The 25,362-nt window shown below is 40.0% G+C and overlaps 2 protein-coding genes across 2 annotated transcripts; both read left to right on the forward strand.

Annotated features, from left to right (window-relative positions):
* LOC118406054 (collagen alpha-1(I) chain-like) lies at positions 1-15,215 on the forward strand. The gene is made up of 12 exons (XM_035805909.1): positions 1-179; positions 7,269-7,327; positions 7,490-7,561; positions 8,285-8,401; positions 8,987-9,013; positions 10,911-11,018; positions 12,043-12,078; positions 12,557-12,594; positions 12,703-12,721; positions 13,361-13,396; positions 14,012-14,062; positions 15,183-15,215. Exons 1-12 carry the CDS (start codon positions 119-121, stop codon positions 15,213-15,215), a joined length of 657 nt encoding a protein of 218 aa, XP_035661802.1. The 5' UTR covers positions 1-118.
* LOC118406236 (collagen alpha-2(IV) chain-like) lies at positions 12,638-25,362 on the forward strand. Its single transcript, XM_035806157.1, has 15 exons — positions 12,638-12,721; positions 13,361-13,396; positions 14,012-14,149; positions 15,183-15,218; positions 15,685-15,720; positions 16,164-16,244; positions 16,724-16,756; positions 17,750-17,839; positions 18,208-18,294; positions 18,686-18,745; positions 19,430-19,465; positions 20,010-20,165; positions 20,831-20,990; positions 21,954-22,089; positions 23,030-25,362. The coding sequence occupies exons 7-15, from the start codon at positions 16,726-16,728 to the stop codon at positions 23,324-23,326; spliced, it is 1,053 nt and encodes a 350-aa protein (XP_035662050.1). The 5' UTR covers positions 12,638-12,721; positions 13,361-13,396; positions 14,012-14,149; positions 15,183-15,218; positions 15,685-15,720; positions 16,164-16,244; positions 16,724-16,725; the 3' UTR covers positions 23,327-25,362.

Genomic DNA, 25,362 nt, shown 5'->3' on the forward strand with positions numbered 1-25,362 from the left:
TTTTTCATTATACGCGTTAGGTTACGGCGGGGTCGGCGATTTTACTTTCCAGCGCCGTGGGCGCCGCTCTGGGATAAGGATCGGACAGTGAGACCGGGAAAGCCAAGTTGCTGAAAAGATGAAGCTCTCACAGTGGCCCGTGTTCGCTGCTGGCCTCCTTTGGGGAGTTCTTCTGGCATGTAAGTACCCCCGCTTACTTCTTTACTCAATACTCGACATATAACCTGCAGATGGTCAAAATCTTGACCTTCGCAAGTCTTGATTTGTCTTGAGACGGGAAGGCTTTTGGTCATCGGTATATATATACGGGATAGGTAGCAGCGCTACCCCACCGTTGGAAGTGTAGGTAATTACTTGTGTATTGTGAAGTACCCATTTTATTTGCAAGGAACCACAAAGAAAAGATAAAAAGTAAACGATTTATTTTTGAATCTATCGAAATGTATATTTGTATACACCAATTGTAGTCTGTTTCACGGTACAACCTATAGTCGTAGTTGCTTTTTTTTCTATCTGTATGAAGGACAACCCTTGGAATTTAGGGAGTGAGTCCGTAGGTAAAACGCCAAGTACTGTGTATTTTAGGCGTGTGCGGGCCAAATATACTTCATAGAGAACCCGACACTTTCGTTTTATATGTATTTAGAATTCCTAATTTTGCGTTAAACGCGTAACAACTGTCAGTTTACAGTTTTAGAAAATGTTTAAGAAATGGAAGAATATGGACTAGAATACTGCAGTTTTGAGAGCCCTTTTTTGCATAGGGTTGCTTTAGTCAAACAGGCGAGGTTCAAATGTCTTCAGTGTGCACACTTTGGAGAGCTCCCGTTACATCAACAGGACTTCGTCAAGTCTTGTGTGTATCGGAGGGTCACAGAAATCCCTCCAACCTTCAAACTCAAGCACCAAACTCGAGAGTCTCCCTTAGAACTCATCCCTTCTCGTTAAAATGAAACTTGACGGAAGCACCCTCCGAATTCTTAACTTAGTAGGTCAACTGCGACTTCTATCTATTGATAGAACTTTGCCTATTTTCTCGCCAACATACCAAACTAAATAGGTAAGAAATCTTTCCGCCACACCCTTGCATCCCGACTGTCTGTCTAGTTTGCTGGGCCATACATCAACATACAGCCGGCACGTACTGTCTTCTTCTCTTTTCTTCTTCTTCTATAGATGCTTATGATAAAACAGATCTATTTTGCTGATATACGTAAAAGAAATGTTCAAGATTTGGAAAAGCTAAACATGCGTGTCTTATTTCAGAGAAGAAGAATTCCCAAAGATGTGTTGAAACATTTTTCAGCCACCCGAAAACAGTGTTCAAATTGACCAATAGCTGACCCGGAGTCAGTTGACCAACATATGCTAAGTCAGCATCAAAACCAGATGACGGCAGCGTTTGTGCATGGAAGGAATAGTCGTTTTCTGTAGGAACAAAAACCTTTTTCTTTCGTTACAAGACCAAACGCACAGGAATTTCTGCATCCTTGTTTAGTACACACGCGCAGCTGCTATTTCTGTCACCAGAATTGCCAAGGCCAAAGTCGTTATTTACGTGTGAAAAGTGTCGGGTAAAAAAAGCACGGTTTATTTCAGTAGAGTAAGGCGTAAATTGTTTACTACTGTAGCACAAATGTTGTCCTGGTTAGGCTCAATATCTTGTAGCATTTTTTCATCGGATTGAGATTTTGAGTTAGCCTACATAACGCAAATTGTATGAGGGGTTAAGCTTATATTTGTGTGTATCAAAGACCCTTAGATGCCACATGATACCCATAGGTGCGCAGTACTGCACACGTATTTTTTTTCTTTTACTTTATTACTGACTACTTGAAGTTTTATGTTGCCTTCCGGGATTGGATTTCGTTTTTTGAAGTACTCTCCAAGCAGAGGTTAGGCTCCGGCTTTTTTTAACGTTCTTTTCAGTCATTTTTACCGGGCTTTCTATTTTGTACTGTTATTTGAAGTCCGCCAGCCAAACATGTTTTGACAATACAAGATACAATACAAAATAGAATGCCCGATAAAAACGACTAAAAAAAACGTAAAAAAAAAACAGCCGGAGCCTAACCTTTGCTTGCGTGAGTATCTTTGTATGACATGAACATTATTTTCTTAATAACGACATAGAAAAAACAAAAGTTGATTGCAGATCATGTTACATTTTTGCTCATTCCCATGATTCCGTTTGTGTGCATTCTTGTTTGTTAGTGCACTGGGTCGTCTGTCCGTGTGTAACAGAGAAATCCTGTCCTGAGTAAGTCTGCACCATGTTTGTTACTGCACTGGGTCGTCTGTCCGTGTGTAACAGAGAAATCCTGTCCTGAGTAAGTCTGCACCATGTTTGTTACTGCACTGGGTCGTCTGTCCGTGTGTAACAGAGAAATCCTGTCCTGAGTAAGTCTGCACCATGTTTGTTACTGCACTGGGTCGTCTGTCCGTGTGTAACAGAGAAATCCTGTCCTGAGTAAGTCTGCACCATGTTTGTTACTGCACTGGGTCGTCTGTCCGTGTCTGTCCGTGTGTAACAGAGAAATCCTGTCCTGAGTAAGTCTGCACCATGTTTGTTACTGCACTGGGTCGTCTGTCCGTGTGTAACAGAGAAATCCTGTCCTGAGTAAGTCTGCACCATGTTTGTTACTGCACTGGGTCGTCTGTCCGTGTGTAACAGAGAAATCCTGTCCTGAGCCAGTCTGCACCATGTTTGTTAGTGCACTGGGTCGTCTGTCCGTGTGTAACAGAGAAATCCTGTCCTGAGGAAGTCTGCACCATGTTTGTTACTGCACTGGGTCGTCTGTCCGTGTGTAACAGAGAAATCCTGTCCCGAGTAAGTCTGCACCATGTTTGTTACTACACTGGGTCGTCTGTCAGTGTGTAACAGAGAAATCCTGTCCCGAGTAAATCAGCAGTCGTTACTTGCCCCCTTGAACTGAGGTGCTGAAGTTTGGGCAACACACACGGTGAGACCTCCCTCGCCTCCGGGTCAGTTTGCGCCTCTGTCTGCCGTCCCATTGCCAACCACATGTTGTTTCCGATAGTCTAGATTTGCACCAGCGGGAAAAAATGGCGGAAAAATGAAGAACTTCTCTTGGCCATCCCGACCCCATAGGTTTCTGGAAAATGAATAGAAATTGGCAAAATCGACAGACAACATTCCAGAGGAGTTTCATCATCATTGGTCCTGGCTGGCTTTTCTGTGGAAACGAAAAAAAATTCACGGTATATGTTCTGAAATAATTTTCTGTACGTTTTGTGTATATTGTTGTCTTTATATCACACATTTTGTTTTCCAAAACTGCCCGGCCGGGTCCCAGATTGGAAATCGTACCCTAACATTAGCCGGACAAAGCTTGCCATCTATGACGGGAAAATGTAGAGTTACCGGAACTAACTATCCTGGCCAATTCCCTTTTTGCCGAAGTCTACGACCCATATCACGAAGATAGGCCTATTGGAGGCTACGACTAAGTCGTATACTCTCAAAAGAGTCTGGTGGCGGCAATTTTTTGCAGCTTTCTTTATATTTGCCCAGTCGACTCTAGAGAGTAGAGGTCAACTAACCTAATGCGTGTTACTGGGGACAAAACTGTTCGACCCGGCCGAAAAGGCGATGAAGGTTAAATACCCAGGTAATAAGATACGCCAAATAGTAATTACTCAAGGATATGATTTTGGAAACGGTCAGACGTTTCAGATAACATTCTCTATCTTTCGTAAGTGTGTATATAAAAGCCCTCAGGCTGGTTTAGCATCGAAAAGCCAGCGAAGTGTGTTTTGCTCCATGTCCATTATGATTAGAAGTGCATTATACTGTTGTATGTAATTTCCTCCATGAAAAATTGAGGTATACTTTTTGGTGTCCCTCTCTCTCTCTCTCTCTCTCTCTCTCTCTCTTTCTTTCTGTGTGTGTGTGTGCGTGTGTGTGTGCGTGTGTGTGCGTGCGTGCGCGTGTGTGTGTGTGTGTCTGTCTGTCTGTCTGTCTGTCTGTCTCTGTGATTGTGTTTCCGGATATTTGTGGTAGCATAACTTTAGAACCTCTTGATGAACTACGATGATTTGGTATGTGGGTAGGGGTTGGGAAGACGAAGGTCAATGGTAATTTTGGTCAAGGCTAATTTTGCCCCCCCCCCCCCCCGTGGGTGACCTTGGTACTGCAGCAGAACTTCAATTTTTAAATGTCTGTTTCAATCGCATACTATATACATTTATTAGATGACCAATTCGAAGGTACAAACTAGTCATAGGTTAGCAGGGTTAAGCTTCTTTCGATAGCTCCAGATGATTCTAGATAAATTCTGTTACGTTACATATTTCAGGAGTGCGTCGCATTTCTAGTTGTGTATATAAATGCCCTCGTGAAGCCAGTCTGTATAGCAGGCATTTGAGTGACTCGGCGTCACACACCAGTTTCGCAGGCAAGCGGCGCGACAACAGCTGGTTGTTTTCAACTGACCGACTTGTCACACCTAATATTTGAACTATCGGCTGTAACTGTTGGTGCTCCTTTGACTACAATACTTGATGGCAACTATTTCAGCTCTACGATAGTTTGAGTGGAAAATATGTTTTTGAACACGTTAAACAAACTCTGGCATTTAAAGACGTTTTTTTCTTCTTTCCTGAGCTAATACTAGGTACTCCGTAGTTGGAACGCCCACCAGATTATTAGTGATTTTTTACATTATGATATTTTTCTTTTCTTCTTGTCTTAAAGTGACATCCATTTCAGATTTGTTTTCATTTTTGTTGACGCTAGAACCGGCTCTGTCGTAGTTGTTCGTATAGAATCTGGCAGCTTGGTTCTGCACTCTGCCCAGTTTATCTTTGTCCTTTTTTTGTATGCGAATCCATATATACAGTTGCGGCATATCCTAGTTGTCTTTTTAGTGACGTGATTTCATGAAAGTGAGGGATGGTGCCAAGGATTATGATGTGTGCCGTAGTAATTCCTAAATTGCGCTTGATGTCTTCGTTGACTTTTTAACAATGTTATTTGACAGAGACCCGTATTTTACTCCATACGCGTGACAAATTTTGGACCTTCGCTTCTTATACGTTGAAAATAATATTGGAACTAGAGTTCGGCGACCTCATACCTCCATGAAAATTTAGAGCTTTTGTAAATTTCACGCAAATGACTAAGACATTAACATAATTTATGCATGGTGTTGTTCATCATTGACAATCGTACACATGTCGCAATCATAAAATTCCCATTATTAATCATAAAGTGGTTTTGCAATTTTTACATAAATTATGCAAATAAGTTCCTCATTACCATATTTAGTATCTACTTATATTCCACCTATCATAATTAACATGTGTTACATTTATCAGAAGTCCAGTTATTGAAAACAATGGAATTATACAATTTCCTCATTAATTATGCAAATTAAGTCCTCATTTGCATAACACGTATATCATTATGAACATCTTTGCCTAAGGTACCCGCATACCTAATATGATGACAATCCGTTAATCCTTTCTGCAGTTATCCTCTTTGGAATGTCTTGACAAAAATGCCCCTGCAGTTCCTAAATTGAATGTTAGGGGGCTGAAACTTGCTCCACTTTGTCATAACACTGAAAGCTATCTACCACCCAAATTTCAAGACCATATAACGTCCAAGACAAGTACCAAGGGGAACCGCTAGGGGGCCCAAAATCTAATCATTTCCAGCTTTCATCACACCCTACCAACTCACCAAGTATCAAACCAATCCACCCAGCCGTTCTTGAGTTATCTTGTTTACACACAGACAGACACACAGACAGACGCACAGACACATAGACAAACGCGGGGTAAAATATAACCTCCATGAAATTTCATGGAGGTAAATATAGGAAGAAAAGATTTTCTGGTTGTATACGAGTTACGGCAGATTTCGCTATTACAATGTAATAACTCAGCTAGCTAGGACACGTGAGACCGTACGCTTCCTTGTCTGTTGTACTACTACTCATTGTTGTTTACTTTGTGTATCAATAGAAATTCCGTTCCCATGAGGAATGAAAAATCACTAAGGATGATCTCTGAATCATGTCTGTCTCGAAATAACTTTGTGTCTAGAGAGATAAGAAAATAAACTCGTCACAGCAAGTGTCTTGTGTCGTCATTTAGATGCAGATCGAAGGTGTTTTTCTTTCCCTTTTTTCTAATTTTCATGAACGCTAATGGAATGTCTTCAAATTTTCTTACCGTATTTTTTTTTTTTTTGGCTGGCTACATAAAGTTACGGTGGCCACTTATGGAAACGCTTGTTTAAGTCATAGTCGCACTTGAAGTGCGCACTAGAAATATATGAAAGGTGAACCGTGAACGGTAGTAAGTCGCCCTATCACACTTTTCAAACGACAACCTCACTATACATGTAGTTAAATGGTGGACTACACGTCTAACTCTAAGGGCTCCATAGCGTTGCGCTTTTGGAAGATGGACTTGATTCTAATATAAAAGTGTTAGTCGCATTAATTACTAAATACTAAACTAACTCAGAAAAGGGCAAATGACGTCCGACATACAAAAATATCACCTGACCATTATGAAAATGAAAACATGTACATTGTATCTTTGACATGCATACGATTCAAAATAATCAAAATATATTATGCGGATTCACGACCTTTGCCCCATGACCTATGACCTCTTGTGTTTCGGTAGGTAGCGTATTTCTCTCTTTTACGGCTTTGCTTACGAATTATGCGATACATTGTCATTTATCAATGCTGCCGATGTATCCCCATCAATGCTAAATGCCTTCGCTGGAGTTTGATACCTCTGGAGTTGATCTATGGCACTGGGGATAAGCACTTTCGGGCTGTAAAAGCTATCCCCGGCCTGGACAGCTAGCGTGCAAGCCCACCCGCGTTCCCGGTGACTAAAACCGAAATTGGCATTCTCGAAGGGAGTTGAGACAAAGCATCGTACGAGGTATGTTAGACCAAATGTCCAGGGGCTGGCCCGTAGCAGAAGAGCAGGCCGTTGTGGACCCTGCATGGGAACAGCCTGGACGAATGTCAGGCCTGAACAGGCGAGATAAAACTTAGTAAAAGGGGTTGGTAGAAAGTACGGTCCAGCCCGGACAGCGGAAAAAGCTCCAGGCCTCGGCTCGGGAGACTGGTGACCAGTCTATCCGGCGCTAAAGAGGGTGACATTCAACCTCTTGCTGAATGGCCCTTGATGATGTTGATTTTCATTTTGCAAGACTGTTCTTCATTAAAATTAAATGCCATTTAGACTAAAATGATTTCTCCTTGTGTTGACAGGGGCAGAGGGAGATGGTTATGATGTGGGCGGCTTCGGAGGAGGACAAGATGTTCTTGATGTGAGTGATAATTAGCTTTTACCACTGCTTCTTTTTTGGTGACGCCTCAGGGGTGGAAGCTTTTTCCCACATGATTGTGATATTAGTGATTTTGTGAAAGCTGAGTGGTTGTGATGTGTACATGTTTATTTGATGAGATGTATGTTGTTGTTGTTTGTTTAGTGTTCTGGAGCAGGTCAAGGAGGTCAAGGCTGTGGCTGTGGGTGTATGTGTCCAGCACCCAGAGGGCCACGGGTATGTCTGAATCTCCTTTTGTCTAATTCTTCTTCAGTGCCCTCAATCTTTAATAGAGAAGATTATTTTGGCACAAGTTTACAACTTTTACATCATGGTGTCAAGTCACACAAGTCTAGCAAAACAAAAGTGTAGACCATCATTATCTCTTTCTGTCCGCATGCTTATATTATAGATAATGAAAATTATGTTATATTTTCTCTCTTTTCCTGATAGAGAACCTTAGAGCCCTCACACACTCAGAGGTCCTTTAGAAGAAAATCATGCCTACTGTCTTCTAAAATGTTATTATGAGCAGTCGCCATTACTTACTTTAAAATTCTCTTGAAAAAATAAAGGAATGACATTTTGGTGGGTTGAATTTTCAAAATTTTATGAGGGGAGGGGAGCATAGTACCTCTTTCTTAGACAGTGTGCCTTCAGCACTTCTTTTAGGCTTCTCTTCCAAGCAAAAGTTTTACCCTGGGCATGTGATATATTGTATTATGATATGCATGATCATCACAATACAACATTGAGAAAGATATCTTTGCCCTGATGAAGGCAACAGAGCAGCTGCTAAAACTGTTAATAGAGGAAAAAGACAACATTATAGATGATGGCTATGTACCTAAATGTATAATCAAAATTGAAGTCTCTTCCAGACCTGATTGCTCAAGTCACATATCACATTATGGAAGTATATGAAATTTTCACATGGTGTTCTTGATTGTTCACAACTAGGGAGGCCCCGGACCTAGAGGACTGCCCGGTCCAGGAGGCCCAGAGGGAATTCAGGGACCAAAAGGGGACATGGGGATGCCTGGACTCCCTGGGGACCAGGGGATGAAGGGCCACCAGGTGAGGACATGTTGTCTTTGCATTTTTCTGCAGAAATTCCATCAGAGTCAATTAATTCCAATCTTGCAAAGCATGAATTTTTTTTCTTTTTTTTTTTACATGTCGATTATATAGAATACAACACGGTGTATTCCGTATCACCCGAGGTACCAGCCCGACCGCGGGAAGGATCGCCCGATGGCCGATCCGACCCGCGGGAGGGCTGGGACCGAGGGTGATGCGGAATACACCGTGTTGTATTTTATTCACGTCATACCCACCTGAGAAATGTTTTGGAGAAAATTTGGTGCCCTCGAACAAACACTGTCACAGCAGCAATGTTCCAACGTCCAAATCAGGTATTCAAATTTTTGACCCAGGCACATTGGCGTGTGCAGCGTATGTTCGAAGTATTTGATTGAAGCCTGTGTGATAAAACTTCGAAGCCTGTGCTTTTTATCACATGATCTGGAACCCCTGTATCAAACGTTATCACGGCCCAAAAAGGACATAATATAAAGTACCTCACTGATGAGATTGATATCTAGATCTTAACTCTTTCTAAGAAATAAGCTCAACATTCTGTCATTTTTCTCATCTCCACAGGGTTTAAGAGGACCACAAGGCCCCACCGTGAGTACAGTATTACGGATGTTATTTGACAGCATACTGTAATTCACTTTCAATTCTTCTTGGTACCTAACGGCACTGAACTTTAATCCAACACATTCCAGCATATTCAAAACTGAACCATAAATAAACAAGCCGGCTTTTGCGCATTCCAAAAACTGTTTAGTGCATTGTTTACTATGTTTCCACGGACATTGCTACACATACAACATGTCTGCCATTTTCTGTGTTGTCGCCAGAAAATAACACTTCAAAGAGAGTGTAACTGATAGCAAGTCCCTTGGGATTCTATTCCCAGTGGAACTTTAATCCAACACAATAATATAACAAGGCTGTTTATCTATGGATTTCATATTTACAACGACAAATTTGCATCAATTGGCAGGCACTTACTCAAGGTTTTAATTGGCAAATCGGCATGTCGGTAAACTGCTGATAGCCGCGATCAAAACACGGCCCCAAAATGCATCAACCAGCGGCAAATCCGTTCTGCTGTTCTACTACACAGTTATGACGTTCTATGAAACTTTTCATCCGTTGTTTGGTAAGCAAATGGTGGCAAAATACGTTGTTTGTGAATGGCTCCCAAAAAATATACCCGCAAAACACAGTACAAACTCCCTACAGTACGTCCCCCATGTGGGGCTGTTGGTATCGCCAGTGAGATCCGTCCTACTGACCTTTGGATGTGATCACTTTCAAAAATAGGGGTGAAGGGGCATGCTGAAGCATGATTCAAAATGGCGCGTGTTCGGATTTCCACTGAATTTGTGTGACAAAGCCTGGCGCTGTACTTTAAAGAGGGACACTTTAAGGCATGTTGGTTGTGTTGGATGGACAGTTTACTAATATTTCGCTATATTTACTGTGATGATTAATGTGTAACGTGAGGAAGGAGAGTAGAATTGCTTGAAATTACAATCGCTGCCCTCCTCCCACGGCTTGACTAACAGCATGAAAACATACCAGAAGATTGATTGACTTGCCGCTGCAACATGCGATCTTTGTGAGCTCAAACTTACAAGGTTTTAAGTCGTATACCTTACTGGTTTTGTAAAGCACTCTAAAGAATTTGCATACTGGGGCTAGTTTTTGACTGACAGATGGGTTCTGAAAAGTGTTGGATTAAAGTTGCGTTGGATTAAAGTTCAGTGCCGTTAACTTTTATGGTCTGAGAAAATTTAACTTGTTCTCAGAACTAAATGTAGTAACTGCATATTGTTGTCAAGTTATGGCAAGATATCAGGTCAGACTGTACTTTGTTTTGTTTGATTAGTCCACATTTTTATGGAAGACATCTGCGCATGCATTGTTTTTTGCCTGCTCTAAAATAAACAGTAGCCACATGTCACCCAATAGCATCCCAGGTCAATCTGGATTTTATGCTTGCCAGAGGATCTGTTCTGAAGGGTAAGGGGGCACATGGTCAGGGCAATCTCAATCCAGGTTTAGCTCACTGAAGGGCTAGTCTTCCACTGGTTGTCACAGAGATGACAGAGGCTATGGACAGTATTTACAGGTTCATTGTACTGAGAAATGCCCTAGCTAGACAAGCACAACGAACAGTGGACCACGGCTTAACGTCCCAACCTAAGGACTGCATCCCTTTTCGGTAGCATGCATATGACAGATGAGAGACACAGCCGGAATAGAACTCACAGTTTCTAGTTCCAGATGCAGGGCCACTAACCACTGGACTATATACGCACTAGCATTTTTTGCTAAATTTTTCTTCTTTTCACCCTCGCACATTAGTTTGGGGGCATGTCAATTCCATAGATTTAAGTCAGTATGACCTTATATCAAAATCGTTCCTCAAAAGCTGTAGTCCTGTGTGTACGTTTAAGGCTGATACAAATATGATTGTACATAAGCCATTATCTTCCTGTGTCACCTTTAGGGGCCACCTGGGCCAAGTGGACCTGAGGGCCCTGCCGGCCGGCCAGGTGATAAAGGTTTCAAGGGTGACCAGGGCTTACCTGGCAAGGGTGGGGAGAAAGGACTACGGGTAAGGATTCTTACTTTATTGTGTTTTCTTTTACTTTTACTTTGATTTTTAGTTATCATACAAATTACCAATATGAGTTTTATAAATCTGAAATAACCATAAATTTTCATATATTCTATTCTACACTTATATTTCATATATTTCATTATACAATATGTGTACACACACAATGTGAAATCGCGTGGCGTAATCAGCAGCGTGTTGGAATCAGGCCCAAGAGGTCCTGAGTTCAAATCCCGCTGTGCCACCAATCTTGTCCCCTTGGGAAAGGCACTGTACACGACTTTCCCCACTTCCACTCACTCAGGTGAAAATAAGTACCTAGCTTTGGTTAGGGTCGTCCCTTGGATGGAACGTTAAATAATGACCGTGCCATAATGATCAACTAATGGGTATTAAATTAAGAAAGAAAGTAATGCTTGAAGGCCAATGATAATGCTAGTATAGCATACTATGCTGCAGTAGTTTCTGTATACAAATTTAAGCATTCGTATGAAAGAGAAAAATATCTGGTCCAGTGGATATAGCAAATTTTAGATATCGCCGGGCCATGACCAAACTAAGGATAAGCGATCATCCACTGGAAATTGAAGCTGGTAGATATAACCGAACTCCCCCTGATAATAGATTTTGTATATTTTGCGATAAGAGTTTCATGTTTGTAGAAAACGAAGTACACTTTGTCCGCTGTACCAAGATCTGCGAAATGCATTCGCTAATGCTACACATATACATTGTAGATAAAGAAATATGCGCACCTGACGAAGGAAGATCTGTTCAAATACCTTATGTCATCATCTAACTACGACATACTGGAAAAACTCTGTAAGCTCGTCCACGCATGTTTTAAGAAGAGAAAATTGAAGAAGCATGTAAACTGTAATATATATGTATAGCTTTCCGATTACTTACTACAAAATGTATGTACCAAACTGACTGCATTTAGCCCCAATGGGGCATGAATATGCAATAAACTTCATTGTCATTGTCATTTTCATTAATTCTCGATATTTGTCCATCCCAGGGAATGCAGGGTCTGCCAGGGATACCAGGAGAACCGGTAGGACACACACACAACTACATTTTGGCAACACCTCAGGGGCTAGCCCGACAAGTTTATATCATCATCTTTTCATTTGAAAAATTTATCTTCAGTCCGAAATGTTTAAGCTGAAAAAAAAAATTGTGAACGTCATTCACAGTTTTTTATTAGTGGCAACATTGTATTGGGTGGTACAAAAATGTAGATAACATATGGTAGTGAAAATAACTCACTCAGTGATTAAAATCTTGTCAATCTAAATTTCTTGGGAGAAGTTTTGCAGTGCTCAATGCACCATATGCATGAATTGTGAGGAAAGGAGTTTTGACCATTGACTACAGAAACAACATTGTGTCATAATATTCCTGAAGCACTGGGTATATTAACTGGACTGCACCAAATTGTCCCAGGCATTCGCAAAGTACAAATGTAGCACAAACCGGGGAAAACAACTTATCAGCCCATAGTAATTTTTTCATTCTTTGTTCGCTTTTAGGGAATGCTCGGTGAGCAAGGACCTATGGGTATGCCTAAGTATAACCCAATTGACAAAATGTTCTTTTTCTACATTATAAAACATTATGATTACCATATTTTCAATATGGATATATAAACTAATTGCATTATTTTTGCTCCCAACAGGGTCCAAAGGGAGACAAAGGTAATCCTTCAGAATGTTATATTTTTTTGTTTTGATTTTTGTTGGTGCCTTCTTTCTTCTTCTTTTCTTGTCATGAGCCTATTAGAGCTTAGAACCGCCAGTGACATCAGCATTATTACCTGTTATAGCAATAATATGAACAAATCAACAGCAAATATGAACAGCTACATGTTTGCAATAGCAAAATCTGTATTGGTAATGACAGTTTTCAGATATATCAAAACCTATGTTAATTATTTAGGAGTTACAGATTTGTGATAGCAAAGCCTTTATTGGTTTCGTAAAAGGCAAATTACTGGGAGTGAAACATCCTGCATTTTCAGGAAAATGTCGCTATTTTAGTTAGTTTCTGTGGTGAGAATTGGTTCAGTTCAGTTTGAATTTATAGAATTCAAATAATATACTAGTGTAGATGTGGAGTTTATGTCCAAAATGTTTTGCTTTCTTTGTTCATTTAATCTTCTAATAGCATAATGGGAAGCACCCCCATTGCATACTGTTTCAGTAGCTTTGAGAAACTAGAACGTTATCAGTGTAGTCTAAGGTCAGAGTCACTGACCTGTCCAACTTGTCTGGATCATCTTTAGTTTTCTTATAGTTTTCTTTGTATATGACTGTGTTGTTATATTCTGTGACTAGGTCATCCAGGATTGCCAGGTCAACCAGGACAGTCAAGTAAGTAGATAATTATGCAATAATCATAATTTTAGAATTATTACAAATTGTCATAATGGTAATTTTGATAATGAAGAATAAGATTGATTGGTTTGGAAGAATTAGATGTGTCTGGGACCCCAGCATCAGTATAATCAAATATACTCGATGCTACTGCAGCTGTAAATTACTGCTAAGGCCACACCAATTTAATTTCTTGGTTCACGGATTTTTTCATAAAAAATGTGGAGCGAGAGGGCGAAATAAAAATAAAAATAAAATTGTAAAATGGTTGGGGGTAAAGGCAACGGCTAATCCAAAACATAAAGAAAAAAAGTTTTCAGCTTTAAAAAGTACAAAAACACTATTTTTGTACAGTAACAGCACCTGTACCCACACTTTAAGGAGCTTATAATATAAAGGCCAATTTGCTACACCAGAATGTTGGTCAATGGTTTCAATAATGGTGAAAATTTGCTGAGTAGTAATTTTTATTTTTATTTTTTTTCCCAAAAAATAGGAGCGAGCGAATCCGTGAACCAAGAAATTAAATTACTGCTAAGTACCATTTAGAAACAGTCATGAACATTTGTCCTTGACTTTTGTCATGTTAACCTATATCTATTTGCTTCACAGTCGAGGGTAGACCTGGTCCCCCAGGCCCCCTGGGACCTCGTGGTGACAAAGGTGACTCTGGGCTGCCGGGCGCGCCGGGACCGTCGGGAATAACTGTCAAGGGAGACCGCGGAGAGCCGGGACAAGGAGGGCTGCCAGGTCATTATAATTACTGGTCATACTCATGCCTGTAGCTCGGAGATATCACCAAGCACAGTAGGGGCATCTTCACTGGATAGTTTGAAGGAACGCTTGCAGATAGGTGCAAAAGTTAGGTGTGATGGGTCCTTCGGTGTAATATAACCAGCTGCTGCCGCGCCGCGTGCCTGAGTGTGTTATGCCGAAGTGCGGTTATACCGGCTATATAGATACAGATACAGAAGCTGGTGTGTTACGCCGAAGGGCAGTTATACCGGCTATATAGATACAGATACAGAAGCTAGTGTGTTACGCCGAAGGGCGGTTATACCGGCTATATAGATACAGATATAGAAGCTAGTGTGTTACGCCAAAGGGCGGATATACCAGCTGTATAGATACAGATATAGAAGCTGGTGTGTTACGCCAAAGGGCGGATATACCAGCTGTATAGATACAGATATAGAAGCTGGTGTGTTACGCCAAAGGGCGGATATACCAGCTATATAGATACAGATCTGATACAAAGTTGTTTGCCTGTACAAATGTATAACTCAAGGCGGTCAAAGTCATGCCTGTAGCTAGAAGTTGTTTGGGGTCTCTTTTGAACTTATTTTTAACAAGCAAGCATCGCAAGTGCATTGGAAGCTCTGTAATTTTGAAAATGCAACTTTCTAAAATGGCATTTCCTGCATTTTTGAGAGGATTTCCAAATAAAATTATGGAGACTGTCGATAACAGTGAATTCGACCGAACCCCCTCACCCCTGTATACGGGTGCGTGATACACGATAAAAGTGACAGAACATTACTTTCAATGCAGTAACTAGAGTTTTGCTGTAAGACTCACTCATAGTGAAGTAGACCACCATGACAAGTGAGTTTTGCTAGATTGATGTATGTGTTTTGTTTCTAATACAAATTTGATGCATCTTTGTGTTTAAAAAAAAAAAAAACTTTGTGCAAAATAGATAGAGAATAAAACAAGAAATACTCTCCAAAACTTTAAGCCCAGTAGTCTATAATAAGCTCTACATTTGTCTCCTTCCCTTCAGGTCAGCAAGGACCTCCAGGACTTCCCGGATTAAGAGGTGAGTGGTTTTTCAGTGGAATTGAAATTTGAAGACAGCATGAAAAGTGCTTAACTTCTACATAGTGTGATTCGATGTACAAAGCAGCTGTAAAATGAGCAAAATGTATACTCTGGTTACAGACTGCCAAATGAATTCCATTTGTAAAATAAGAAGACTGTCAAAACAAAAATGAAGAATCTATTGGTCAGTTCAACCTTTAATTTGAAAAAAAAATTTTTATTTTTGACCATACTTTTCTTCTTCATTCACACAATTGCATCAGTTTTGGTGTACCCAAAGGATGTCATCCGTATATTAATCAAATCAGCATGGCATAACTTATTAAAAGTACAGAAATTCAAATTTAATTCTTCACATTGTGGTTGATTCTATATCATTTACTTCATTTTATCTCATAGGAAATTGTGTCATATGTGCACTGTTATATCATCCTGATGTCATACTATTCTTGTCCTGTTTGCAGGTCCCCCAGGTGAAGCTGGTCGGGACGGCTTTCCGGGTAAGTTACAGTTACTGTAGTGTTTACTTTTTGATCCAACAGATTTTTTTATAACCTTACAGAAAATTGGATTTTCCTTGCTAGTCAGTTTGCAACATCCAAGTCAATTGCAAGTCATAATTTAAAAGCTTTCCTGATTACACATGTAACGTTATATGTAATATCAAAATGAATTAGGACATCTTTTAGCTTGCTTGGTGCAAAAATACTGTTAAACATAAATTTATTTGCTTGTGCATCATGTGGGGTAATCGTTAGACAATTTGGCTCAGAACTACCCTGATGTTGTGCCAGGGAAAGGCAGGGACTTAGAGTGATACCCTCTAGCCAGGCCTTTGGACTCACTGTTAAAAAGTGTGGAACATTGTTGAGGACAAACGGATTTGGTGCACTAGTAACTGCATTTTTGTGACCAAGAATCTTTTTTCCTGCGCCAATTGCAGGTGTCAAAGGAGACCGCGGTCTAAACGGGTCCCCAGGGCTGACAGGAGCCCGCGGCCCCCCAGGAGACCCAGGGCAACCAGGTGACTATCATTCCTATGTGTCATCTAGTACTGTAAAAACATCTAAGGTTGCGGTAGCAGGAAAAAGGACTTTTCGTGGTGGTTTTAAGTTTGTGGTAGCACCATGCACCATGGTCTCTTACTGCCATGGAAAAAATGTTCCCGGTGGTTTTAAGTTCGTGGTAACGTGTTCTCTGTGGAAACCGCAAACATAAAACCACTGCGAACATTTACAGTACTCCTTTACTCACATACCCTGTATTATAAAGAACCACACTATGCGTTTGCCATCAAAACCTGTTACAATAACAAAATAAGATATGTGTTCACAGACATTTACCAGTTTTGGTTTTAAGACATGGGATACCAGGAGCCAAAAAATTCATTTAAAAAAAATCATAATTGGGACAGGTATTGGGACATGAATATCATCATGCAGCACTATATATTACTATTATTATTACTATTGAATGATTGTTTCTACTTTTTTTGGCTTGCAGGAATGAAGGGTGACAAAGGAATAGGCATCCCAGGTACAGTACAGCCTCTACACATGTTTACGTCTGATTTTGGACCTTTTATATATATGTTCTAATACTTCCGAACTGGAAGATTGGATATCATTTGCAAGGCTTAGCGTGAAATCACTGCTTACTGTTTGAAATGAAATTCTCAGGTTTTAATCTACTGGGTAACTTCTATCCCATTTTTTGAATTGGGTACTTAGGGATATGATGTCAATGGTATCAAACTGCAAGTATTGGCAGTTTGATATTGAAGATATTGCGATTTGAAACCATTGTTTCTTGTCTTATCATCTTTGTTATTGAAAACAACTGATATATGTGAACTAGTGCTAGGCCCAGTGTGTCACATAGATGTTGAATGTGTGATTGTCATATGATCTTGGGATAGTCATGCATATATGTCCTGCAAAATGTACATGTGTAGCTGTCATGTAACATTAAGTCTTACAGCCTTGCAGCTGGTTGGTTCTGTAACAGCCTACCTGAAAATTCAATATCATCACTGTCGTACATGTATGACGACCTATACTCAGTCTGTACAACGAGTGTACATGTACATTGTAACTGTGCCAAAGGTAGTGCCTGTATATTAGTTGATGTCAGGCTTTTAGCCAGGCATGCGTCAACGCGTCATCTGGACGCACTTGTCTTAGAATAACAAGAATTTTGATGCCCCTGGACGCCCTTACACTGGGGGAAAATCGTCTAACAAGCATGAAATTCCGATTGACCAGGGACGCTACAAGGTCATCTGTGGTCACAGTCTTCTACTGTGACCTCTGGAACAGTATTTTTGCCTCTTGGGATACCCAAGAATGCACTTTTTAACTTAAAATCATCAAAAACTCTGCACCATGGAAGGTGGATGTCCCCAGACCTTCCCTACAATAGTCACTTACCGCGACTCGCCAATAAGTTTGGACTCCCTATTATAAAATCCTAGCTAAAAGCCTGGTTGATGTAGAAGATGACTGTCTGTATTATGTCCTTGCCCTGTAGGTCAGCCTGGTCAGCCCGGCCTCCCAGGGGAACAGGGGAGACCAGGCTTCCCCGGAAACAAGGGGCACGCAGGCCTGCCTGGACCTGCAGGTAGGGGACAGCTCTTATCAACATCAGGAACAATTCACCAGATCTAAGTTCTTTCTTTTTGTCAAAGATTGGAAAATGCAATGTGAAATGTTTCGACATGTAATGTGAAATGTGAGATGCAAGATGAGGTGTAATGTTAGATGTGAGGTGTAATGTGAAATGTTGGATGTAATGTGTAATGTAAAATGTCAGGTGAAATGTGAAGTGAGAAGGAAGATGTAAAATGTGAGGTGCAATATTTGTTAGATGTGAAATCTTACTGGTGTAATGTGTTACATGAGTTGACATGTAAAATGTTAGGTGTAATGTGTAATGCGAAGTATGAAATGTTGTATGTGAGGTATAATATGAGGTGCTGTTCCATGCAGGCCCAGCGGGAGCACCAGGGATCGGCAGGAAGGGAGACATTGGACTGCCGGGTCCACCTGGTCTCCAGGGACCCTCTGGACTGCCAGGTATACTGCTTCTGCTTCTTGTGCTGTGCAGAAGGAGACCTCCATTTACATTGTAGTGTGTATAAATCATGCAGCTTCAGTTTGCGAATAATTCTTCCTTGACATTGTCAACCCATCCCCTCTTGGGGTGACCACTTGAGTTCTCCAACCTATATTCAGACAGAGTTGTGACCTTTTTACTAGTAGGCCAGTTGACATGGGCCGTGACACCTTGAAAAAGATGCGTGAGTCATTTTTGGCCCGGACGTTAAGCTTTCATTCTCCGTTCATAAAATGACTACAAAATGTTTTTCACATTAACATTTTAAGTAATCCTCCATTATCTTCTTTATGGCAATATCGTATAGAATAAGTTATCTCATATATGATTCATGTATGAACGGTCCTGTAGGTCAGAAAGGAGACCAGGGATATGGACTCCCAGGACCTCCTGGCAAGGCAGGACTCCCAGGTATGTGCAGAAATGTAGCTTTAAAGTGCTTCTGTTACAAAGGACACTGAGTTACAACAGTTCGTGATTACAAGCAACCATAATGATTGTTTCAATGACAAGTATGTTTGTATACACACTGAGTCTCCTGATCGATGATATCAAACATCAAATCATACAAATCATTAGTCCTTCATTTCTGGTACTAGGTAGTGATTGAAGTTAATTTCTGACTGTTGACATTGAATTTTGCTGGTTACATTTTTCGTGTGGACCCGGATGTTGTCCATTTATGGTGGCGTATTCTGCATTGTGTGATTTCTTGGTTGGGTAGCAAGTATGATACAACACAGTGTGTATTCTGCATCACCCTCAGTTCCAGCCCTCCGATAGGTCGGATCACCTTCTGGACTTTTGGTGATCCTATTCACAGTCAGCCTAGTACCTAATGCATGGAATGGGAATGATACACCTTGTTGTATTCTATATATTTAGGATATTACATTATCCAGGTTAATCGCACATGTTTGCAACATTCAGAATTAGCATGTATCATAAGCTACATGACTGTATTTGTATGTAAGTGACAGAATTTTTGTTTCTATTTACATCAGCTTAGCCGTTTGGTGAATAATCATACTACATGTACAATCCACTACATACAGCAGTCATACAGCATTCCTTATTTTGTTTCATCTCTGGCAGGTGCTCCAGGTTTCCCAGGTGTTAAAGGAGACATGGGTAAGGTTATCATATCATAATTGATTGCAAACAAAATACCTTTGATTCTATTTATCGTAAGTCATCTTCAAGGTCAAATCATTTATATCACATTAGATGTCTCAAGTGCTAAAATATCTCAATTCACACCTATAAAACAGCATTCAAAACTAGACACTATTATTGCAATCTCAAATCTACTAACCCTGGAAATGTAATGCATATGCTTAACCATACATCTACAACAAAGAATATACTCCATTCTATTGCATTTTAATGTTTTCGTGTTGCATGCACATCATTTATAATGTTCATACTTTTGTTAGTGGTGTCATCTCATGTTTTGGGTATCATTTTATGTTTGTATACATACTATATGTAAACAAACATTTATATCTGTCAAAAAAACACGACAGGAGAATCTGATGCATTATGATGATACTGAAAAACTGTATATTTCTATTTCCAACCGAAGCTGTAGAAAAGGATCTTCTAGTCTATTATATACCTCTGTCCTGTTCACAACAAAACTAAATGAAAACTTTTATGTTCCAAACCTGCGCAGGTTTCCCCGGAGAATCAGGTACAAACATGTACCTTATCACCCGTCACAGCCAGACCATACAGGTGCCAGAGTGCCCGTTGGGTACCAAGAAGATGTGGGAAGGGTACAGTCTGCTACACATGGAGGGCAATGAGAGAGCTCACGGACAGGACTTAGGTAAGTTGACTGTAACAGTTATTATCATCTCTATTATGCGTGAGATCACATAGCATAGTGGTTACCAATTGCGAGGAGCATACAATAGCATTAATGGATCAATGTTAAGAATAATGTGTTTACTATTTGTGGTAAGACATTTTTATCATGTGCGATCAGTATATCTCTACATGAAGTGGGCACTAAAAGTTTGGAATATCAACTTTGCTATATCATATTTCTGTTATTTCTGCATACATTTCAATGTATTATGTATCAATTATAGAAAGCTTGATGTGTGTAATTTTCTTTCCTATGGTATCAATTTATCATGATTGTAAACACAAAACAAGCACACACAAGGCCTGTTCACATGAGTGGGTCATGAAAAAAAAAGTGCCCAAATTTCCCTGCTTCTGTTCAATACCGCATTGTCCTCAGGCTGATGGTATCGGCGTGTGTTCCGTGAGTTAACAATGATAATGAGTTTGATACCATTGGAAAGAAAATAATTCAAGCTTTTCTATAGATTTATTATATGATATATTGAAATAGATGCAGAAACAACAGAAATATAATCAACCAAAGTTAATATTCCAAACTTTTTGTGCTGAGTTTATATGATTCAATATTTCCTTCGAAACTGTGATGTTTTAGAATCTAACTTCTGCCCCCCTCCCACCCAGGTATGTCCGGATCATGTCTGCCCAAGTTCAGCCCCATGCCATTCCTCTTCTGCGATATCAACTTTGTCTGCAACTTTGCCAGCAGAGACGACAAATCCTATTGGCTCTCCACTGTCGCCACCCAGCGGGATCTTCCAGACAAACCCCTCAAAGGGAGACGGTAAAAAAAAAAAAATTCATAACTCACAGTTCTACTTACAGTACAGACAGCAAATGGATTTAAAGAGAAAGCTGGCAGTGTCAAATTGTTGACATGTTAGCTCACAAGTCATGGGTGCTGTGTTAAGTTGAAAACTTCACTGTTTGACTTTTTAAAAAAATAGTAGGAACACAATCATATCAGCTAGTTCACCATTATCTGTTGGATAACCTTTATCCAAATTCTTTGTAAGGGTTGAGGGATATCAAGTCGACAGATGATGGTTTCAAACTGCAATATTTTGAAAATAGTACAATTTGAAACTACTGTCCACTGACTTGATATCCCTGAATACCCTTAGCTAGTAGCATCACACTTACGGATATAGGTTACCCCGCGGATTAAGGTGAACTTACGTCATGTCCAAAGTTCTTTGTCTGTACTGCAATAAGGTTTGATTCGGGTCTTTTAGACCATGTGATATTTTGTGTGACATCACATGGGCTTCTAATTCAAATGCAGTGTGCATTGCTGTGAGAACTTGAAATACTCAATTGAAGCCCAGAAATTCATGTTCTTATAGTCTTTTGTATGAGGACACAAAATCTTCTCAATTTGCACATGCTTCGAAGTTGTATCACACAGGCTTCCACCAAATTATTTGAACATACTCTGAACACGCCAAGTGTAGCGCGGTCAAAAATTCAAATACCTGATTTGGACGTTGGAACATTGCTGTTGCAGCAATATTTGCTCGAGAGCACCAAAGTTTCTGAACTTCTGGCGCATTTCTAATCAAAAGATGTGTATCTCAGGTTGGCATGATATGAATAAATGTCCCGTCCCCGTCCCTCATGATAATTTTTTGATATAAATAAGCCTTGGTCCCAGCCCTCCCGCGGGTGATACGGAATATACATCGTGTTGTATTCTACATTGTGTATCAACTTATGATCTGATTGTTCTGCCTCGTTGTTTCCTCAGGATTTTGGACCTGGTGAGTCGGTGTGTGGTGTGTGAGACCAAGTCCATGGTCATGGCTGTGCACAGTCAGGCTCCGACTATCCCAGACTGCCCCATGGGCTGGATGAACGTATGGACAGGCTACAGTTTCCTCATGGTAAAGACTTTCACTTTTTTTTAATCCATTTATCACATGTAGTGTGACATTTCAAGTATTCTTCCTGTCTTAGTAGAACAAGACACAAGGAAAAGGTATACATATTGCAATGTTATAGAGAACTTTATTGCACGACAATTGTACATGATACAATATATGGCAACAACTATTACACAAAGTACAAAATAGAGGTATAGGATAAAGCTTAACAACCTTAGGTTGTTAGGCTGCAGAGCAGTTAGATTCATAACTTTTCTAACTGTGATGTCTTTTCAGTTCAGTTCAGTTCGTCCTCATATGAGGTGCCACTAATAACTTTTATTTCTACTAAATTCTGTACTCTAGTTATGTGTTGTTGGTATCGATAGGATTATTAAATGATTTACCTATAGATATTCATATGTTATGTTAGCCCTTATTGTTATACTAACTAACTTAAAGTTATTAGTAGCACCTCATATGAGGACGAACTGAACTGAACTGAAAAGACATCACAGTTAGAAAAGTTATGAATTTATATAATTGCATGCTCTTCAGCCTAACATGCAATGATCATGTTTGCAGTCAAATGGCAATCAGCAGCAGCTGGTCATAACAGTGAATGACCAGCTTCTGCTTATTGCTACGTGACTGCAGATGTTAACTAGGTTGTTAAGCTTTATCCTATACCTCTATTCTGTACTTTGTGTAATAGTTGTTGCCATACATTGTATCATGTACAATTGTCGTGCAATATAGTTCTCTATAACATTGCAATATGTATACACTCCCTACGGAAATCATGCAACCCGTGCATTGGTCCAATAGATTAGTAAAGATTGTATGTTTTCTAGTAGTGGATCGTATGATTTCCGTATGGATCGTATGTTTCCTGATTTTTATCTTTAGAGATAAAAAATGTAGCTCCATTCTGAAGTTGTCCTTCCTTCTCCCCTCCCAGCACACTGCAGCAGGTGAGGGTTCCGGCCAGGCACTTCACAGCCCGGGCAGCTGTCTGGAGAAATTCCGCCCAGCGCCTTTCGTGGAATGTCACGGAGCCCAGGGGACCTGTCATTTCTTCGCCAACAAGTTCAGCTTCTGGCTGGCGTCCATACCCGACTTCTACACCCCCAACCAGAACCCTGCCGCCTACGAAGCCACCAGTGGCTACGTCACAGAGATGCCTAAGGTCGGCTTACAGCTCAACGACATAGAAATGAGAATCGGCAGGTGCAGAGTCTGCATGTGGGGGGGATAGTTGTTTACATTTAAACAATCAACAGCTGTGTTTGTCAACACAATTGAGAGATCACCTTGACGTAACAAGGGTATCAAAACTTTATGGATTGTATCGAAATCCACGTAGCGACAACCGAACACGATACGCAGAAAGAAACGGGCTCAGTTAGTGTACAAGAGGTCACAGATTGTACAAATTGATCAAGTTATGGTAGGTTTTGCCAATGGTGTTATACTGACACTAGTACTGGTTAAGGTTGTTGATAAAATTTGGAACATTTGTATTTAAACTTAATGCTATTCCAACCAGGGCTGAGAAAGTTTGCAAGTCCCAGTTGATGATTTTTGTTTCCCAGCTTGTGCTGCTTATTGTAATATTAATCCATACCGATGAGTGACATTCTTTGATATAAGTAGATATTGTTAATGACAGGAGGTATGGAGTGTAGGTACTCTGATATCCACAGTGCATCCTTATTGTCACTTATGGTGCTACGTATAGAAATGACACGAGGTGATGTTTTTTACAGGGTAGACATTTTAAGAAATACCATGGGCTACCCTATGCCTAAGTTCCACCACAAAACCTCCCCAGTATGGGGTAGCCCAGGGCAGAAGAAATGTCATAGAACACCCTATTATCAGTACGTATAAGCTCATTTTATCCCCTATCCTGAAAAGTTACACCAGGTAAAAAAAAAAGTGATACCGAACTATATTGACTCAGGCTATTTTGGCTGTAGTAAAAGGTAATTGATTAGCAATAGATATTTAAGATGCAACATGTACAAGATATTCTTAGAATTTGTAATATTTTATCATTTAATAGGCTATAACTTCTGGAATTTTAAAAGAGTTAGTTTTTCCTGAAACCCTTCTTTTATTATTGCATATTAATCAAGCAACAATTCCTAACTGTTGTCCAGTACACTAGATGTAGGTAACGCTAGTTCACCTTTATTCGCATGGTAATCTATATCCGTTGGAACTAAAACAGGATACTTAGGGATATGTAGTTGATGGTCAGTGGTTCAAATTGCATTTTTTTTCAATATAATGCAGTTTGAGACCACCATTTGTCAACTTGATATCCCGAAATACCCTGGTGTTAAATACAACGGATAAATGCTACCCCGCAAATAAAGATGAACTAGCGTTAGAGGGATTTTTATTATTGATGCATCTTACTGAGGTAAGACTTATTCTATTTAAGAACAATGGTTTTAAGAATTTGGAATACTTAGTGGTCAAATGTCTTTAACTGGTGCTATCTAATCTCCAATGTCCTACCTCCATATTAGATACAGGTCTGAGCTCAGGTCATTCACAAGGTAACTTCAACACTGGACTTCTGATTTTTGGTCAGACCTTGAAAGTACATCTTTATTCCTGAGAACGTGATATTTGTGATTTGTGAATTAAGAAAAGGTTCATAATGTGGGAAACTCACTAGATGGCAGCATGTTGGTGGCGAGATATAGCGATTTTGTTGTTGCGGACAAACTGACATAAAACGTATTGCTTAAAAAACCCAGTTTATAATTAGAAAGTGCAGCGTTGTCTGTGAATTGAAAAATACAATTGAAAATGATTAGAATGCATCAAAAACCAATTTGCAGTGATAAAAGGATGTTCACCTATCATACTTAGTGTAACGTAACATAACATATTATGAAATGTATGGATAACATTCAAACAAGTCTTACAGTAACAGAAATGACCAAAGCAAAAGATGTACCAGATTTTATTTCATTGTGTGTTTTGTACCTTGAATACATGACATAGAAGTACAAAAAAACATTTTTGCAGCCATTTGGAGTCTAGTTCTTGGCTAGTTTACACATTTTGCCACTTGCGTTTGTTTTTTTTGCTATTCAAACAAAAGTGCCATTTCAAGCAAGATTGTGGACTGCACATTGGAGAATTTCATTCACAGCCAGTCACCAACATGCCACTGTTCAGTGAGAAACCTCCTTGACATTGATACTTTGAAAGATTACTCAAGTCACTTCATCCGTTTGTTTGCAAAACGAAATAAACCTGATAGTACTGTTA

Source organism: Branchiostoma floridae, chromosome 18, assembly GCF_000003815.2.
Source record: "Branchiostoma floridae strain S238N-H82 chromosome 18, Bfl_VNyyK, whole genome shotgun sequence".
In the NCBI taxonomy this organism is placed as follows: domain Eukaryota; kingdom Metazoa; phylum Chordata; class Leptocardii; order Amphioxiformes; family Branchiostomatidae; genus Branchiostoma; species Branchiostoma floridae.

Excerpts from the sequence above, each read along its gene's own strand:
- LOC118406054 (XM_035805909.1), top strand. The coding sequence starts at position 119 with ATGAAGCTCTCACAGTGGCCCGTGTTCGCTGCTGGCCTCCTTTGGGGA. Across the intron at positions 13,397-14,011 it reads AGGTCAACCAGGACAGTCAA|TCGAGGGTAGACCTGGTCCC; the intron begins GTAAGTAGATAA and ends TTTGCTTCACAG. Across the intron at positions 14,063-15,182 it reads GGGACCTCGTGGTGACAAAG|GTCAGCAAGGACCTCCAGGA; the intron begins GTGACTCTGGGC and ends CCTTCCCTTCAG.
- LOC118406236 (XM_035806157.1), top strand. The coding sequence starts at position 16,726 with ATGAAGGGTGACAAAGGAATAGGCATCCCAG. Across the intron at positions 17,840-18,207 it reads AGGCCTGCCTGGACCTGCAG|GCCCAGCGGGAGCACCAGGG; the intron begins GTAGGGGACAGC and ends TGTTCCATGCAG. Across the intron at positions 18,746-19,429 it reads TGGCAAGGCAGGACTCCCAG|GTGCTCCAGGTTTCCCAGGT; the intron begins GTATGTGCAGAA and ends CATCTCTGGCAG.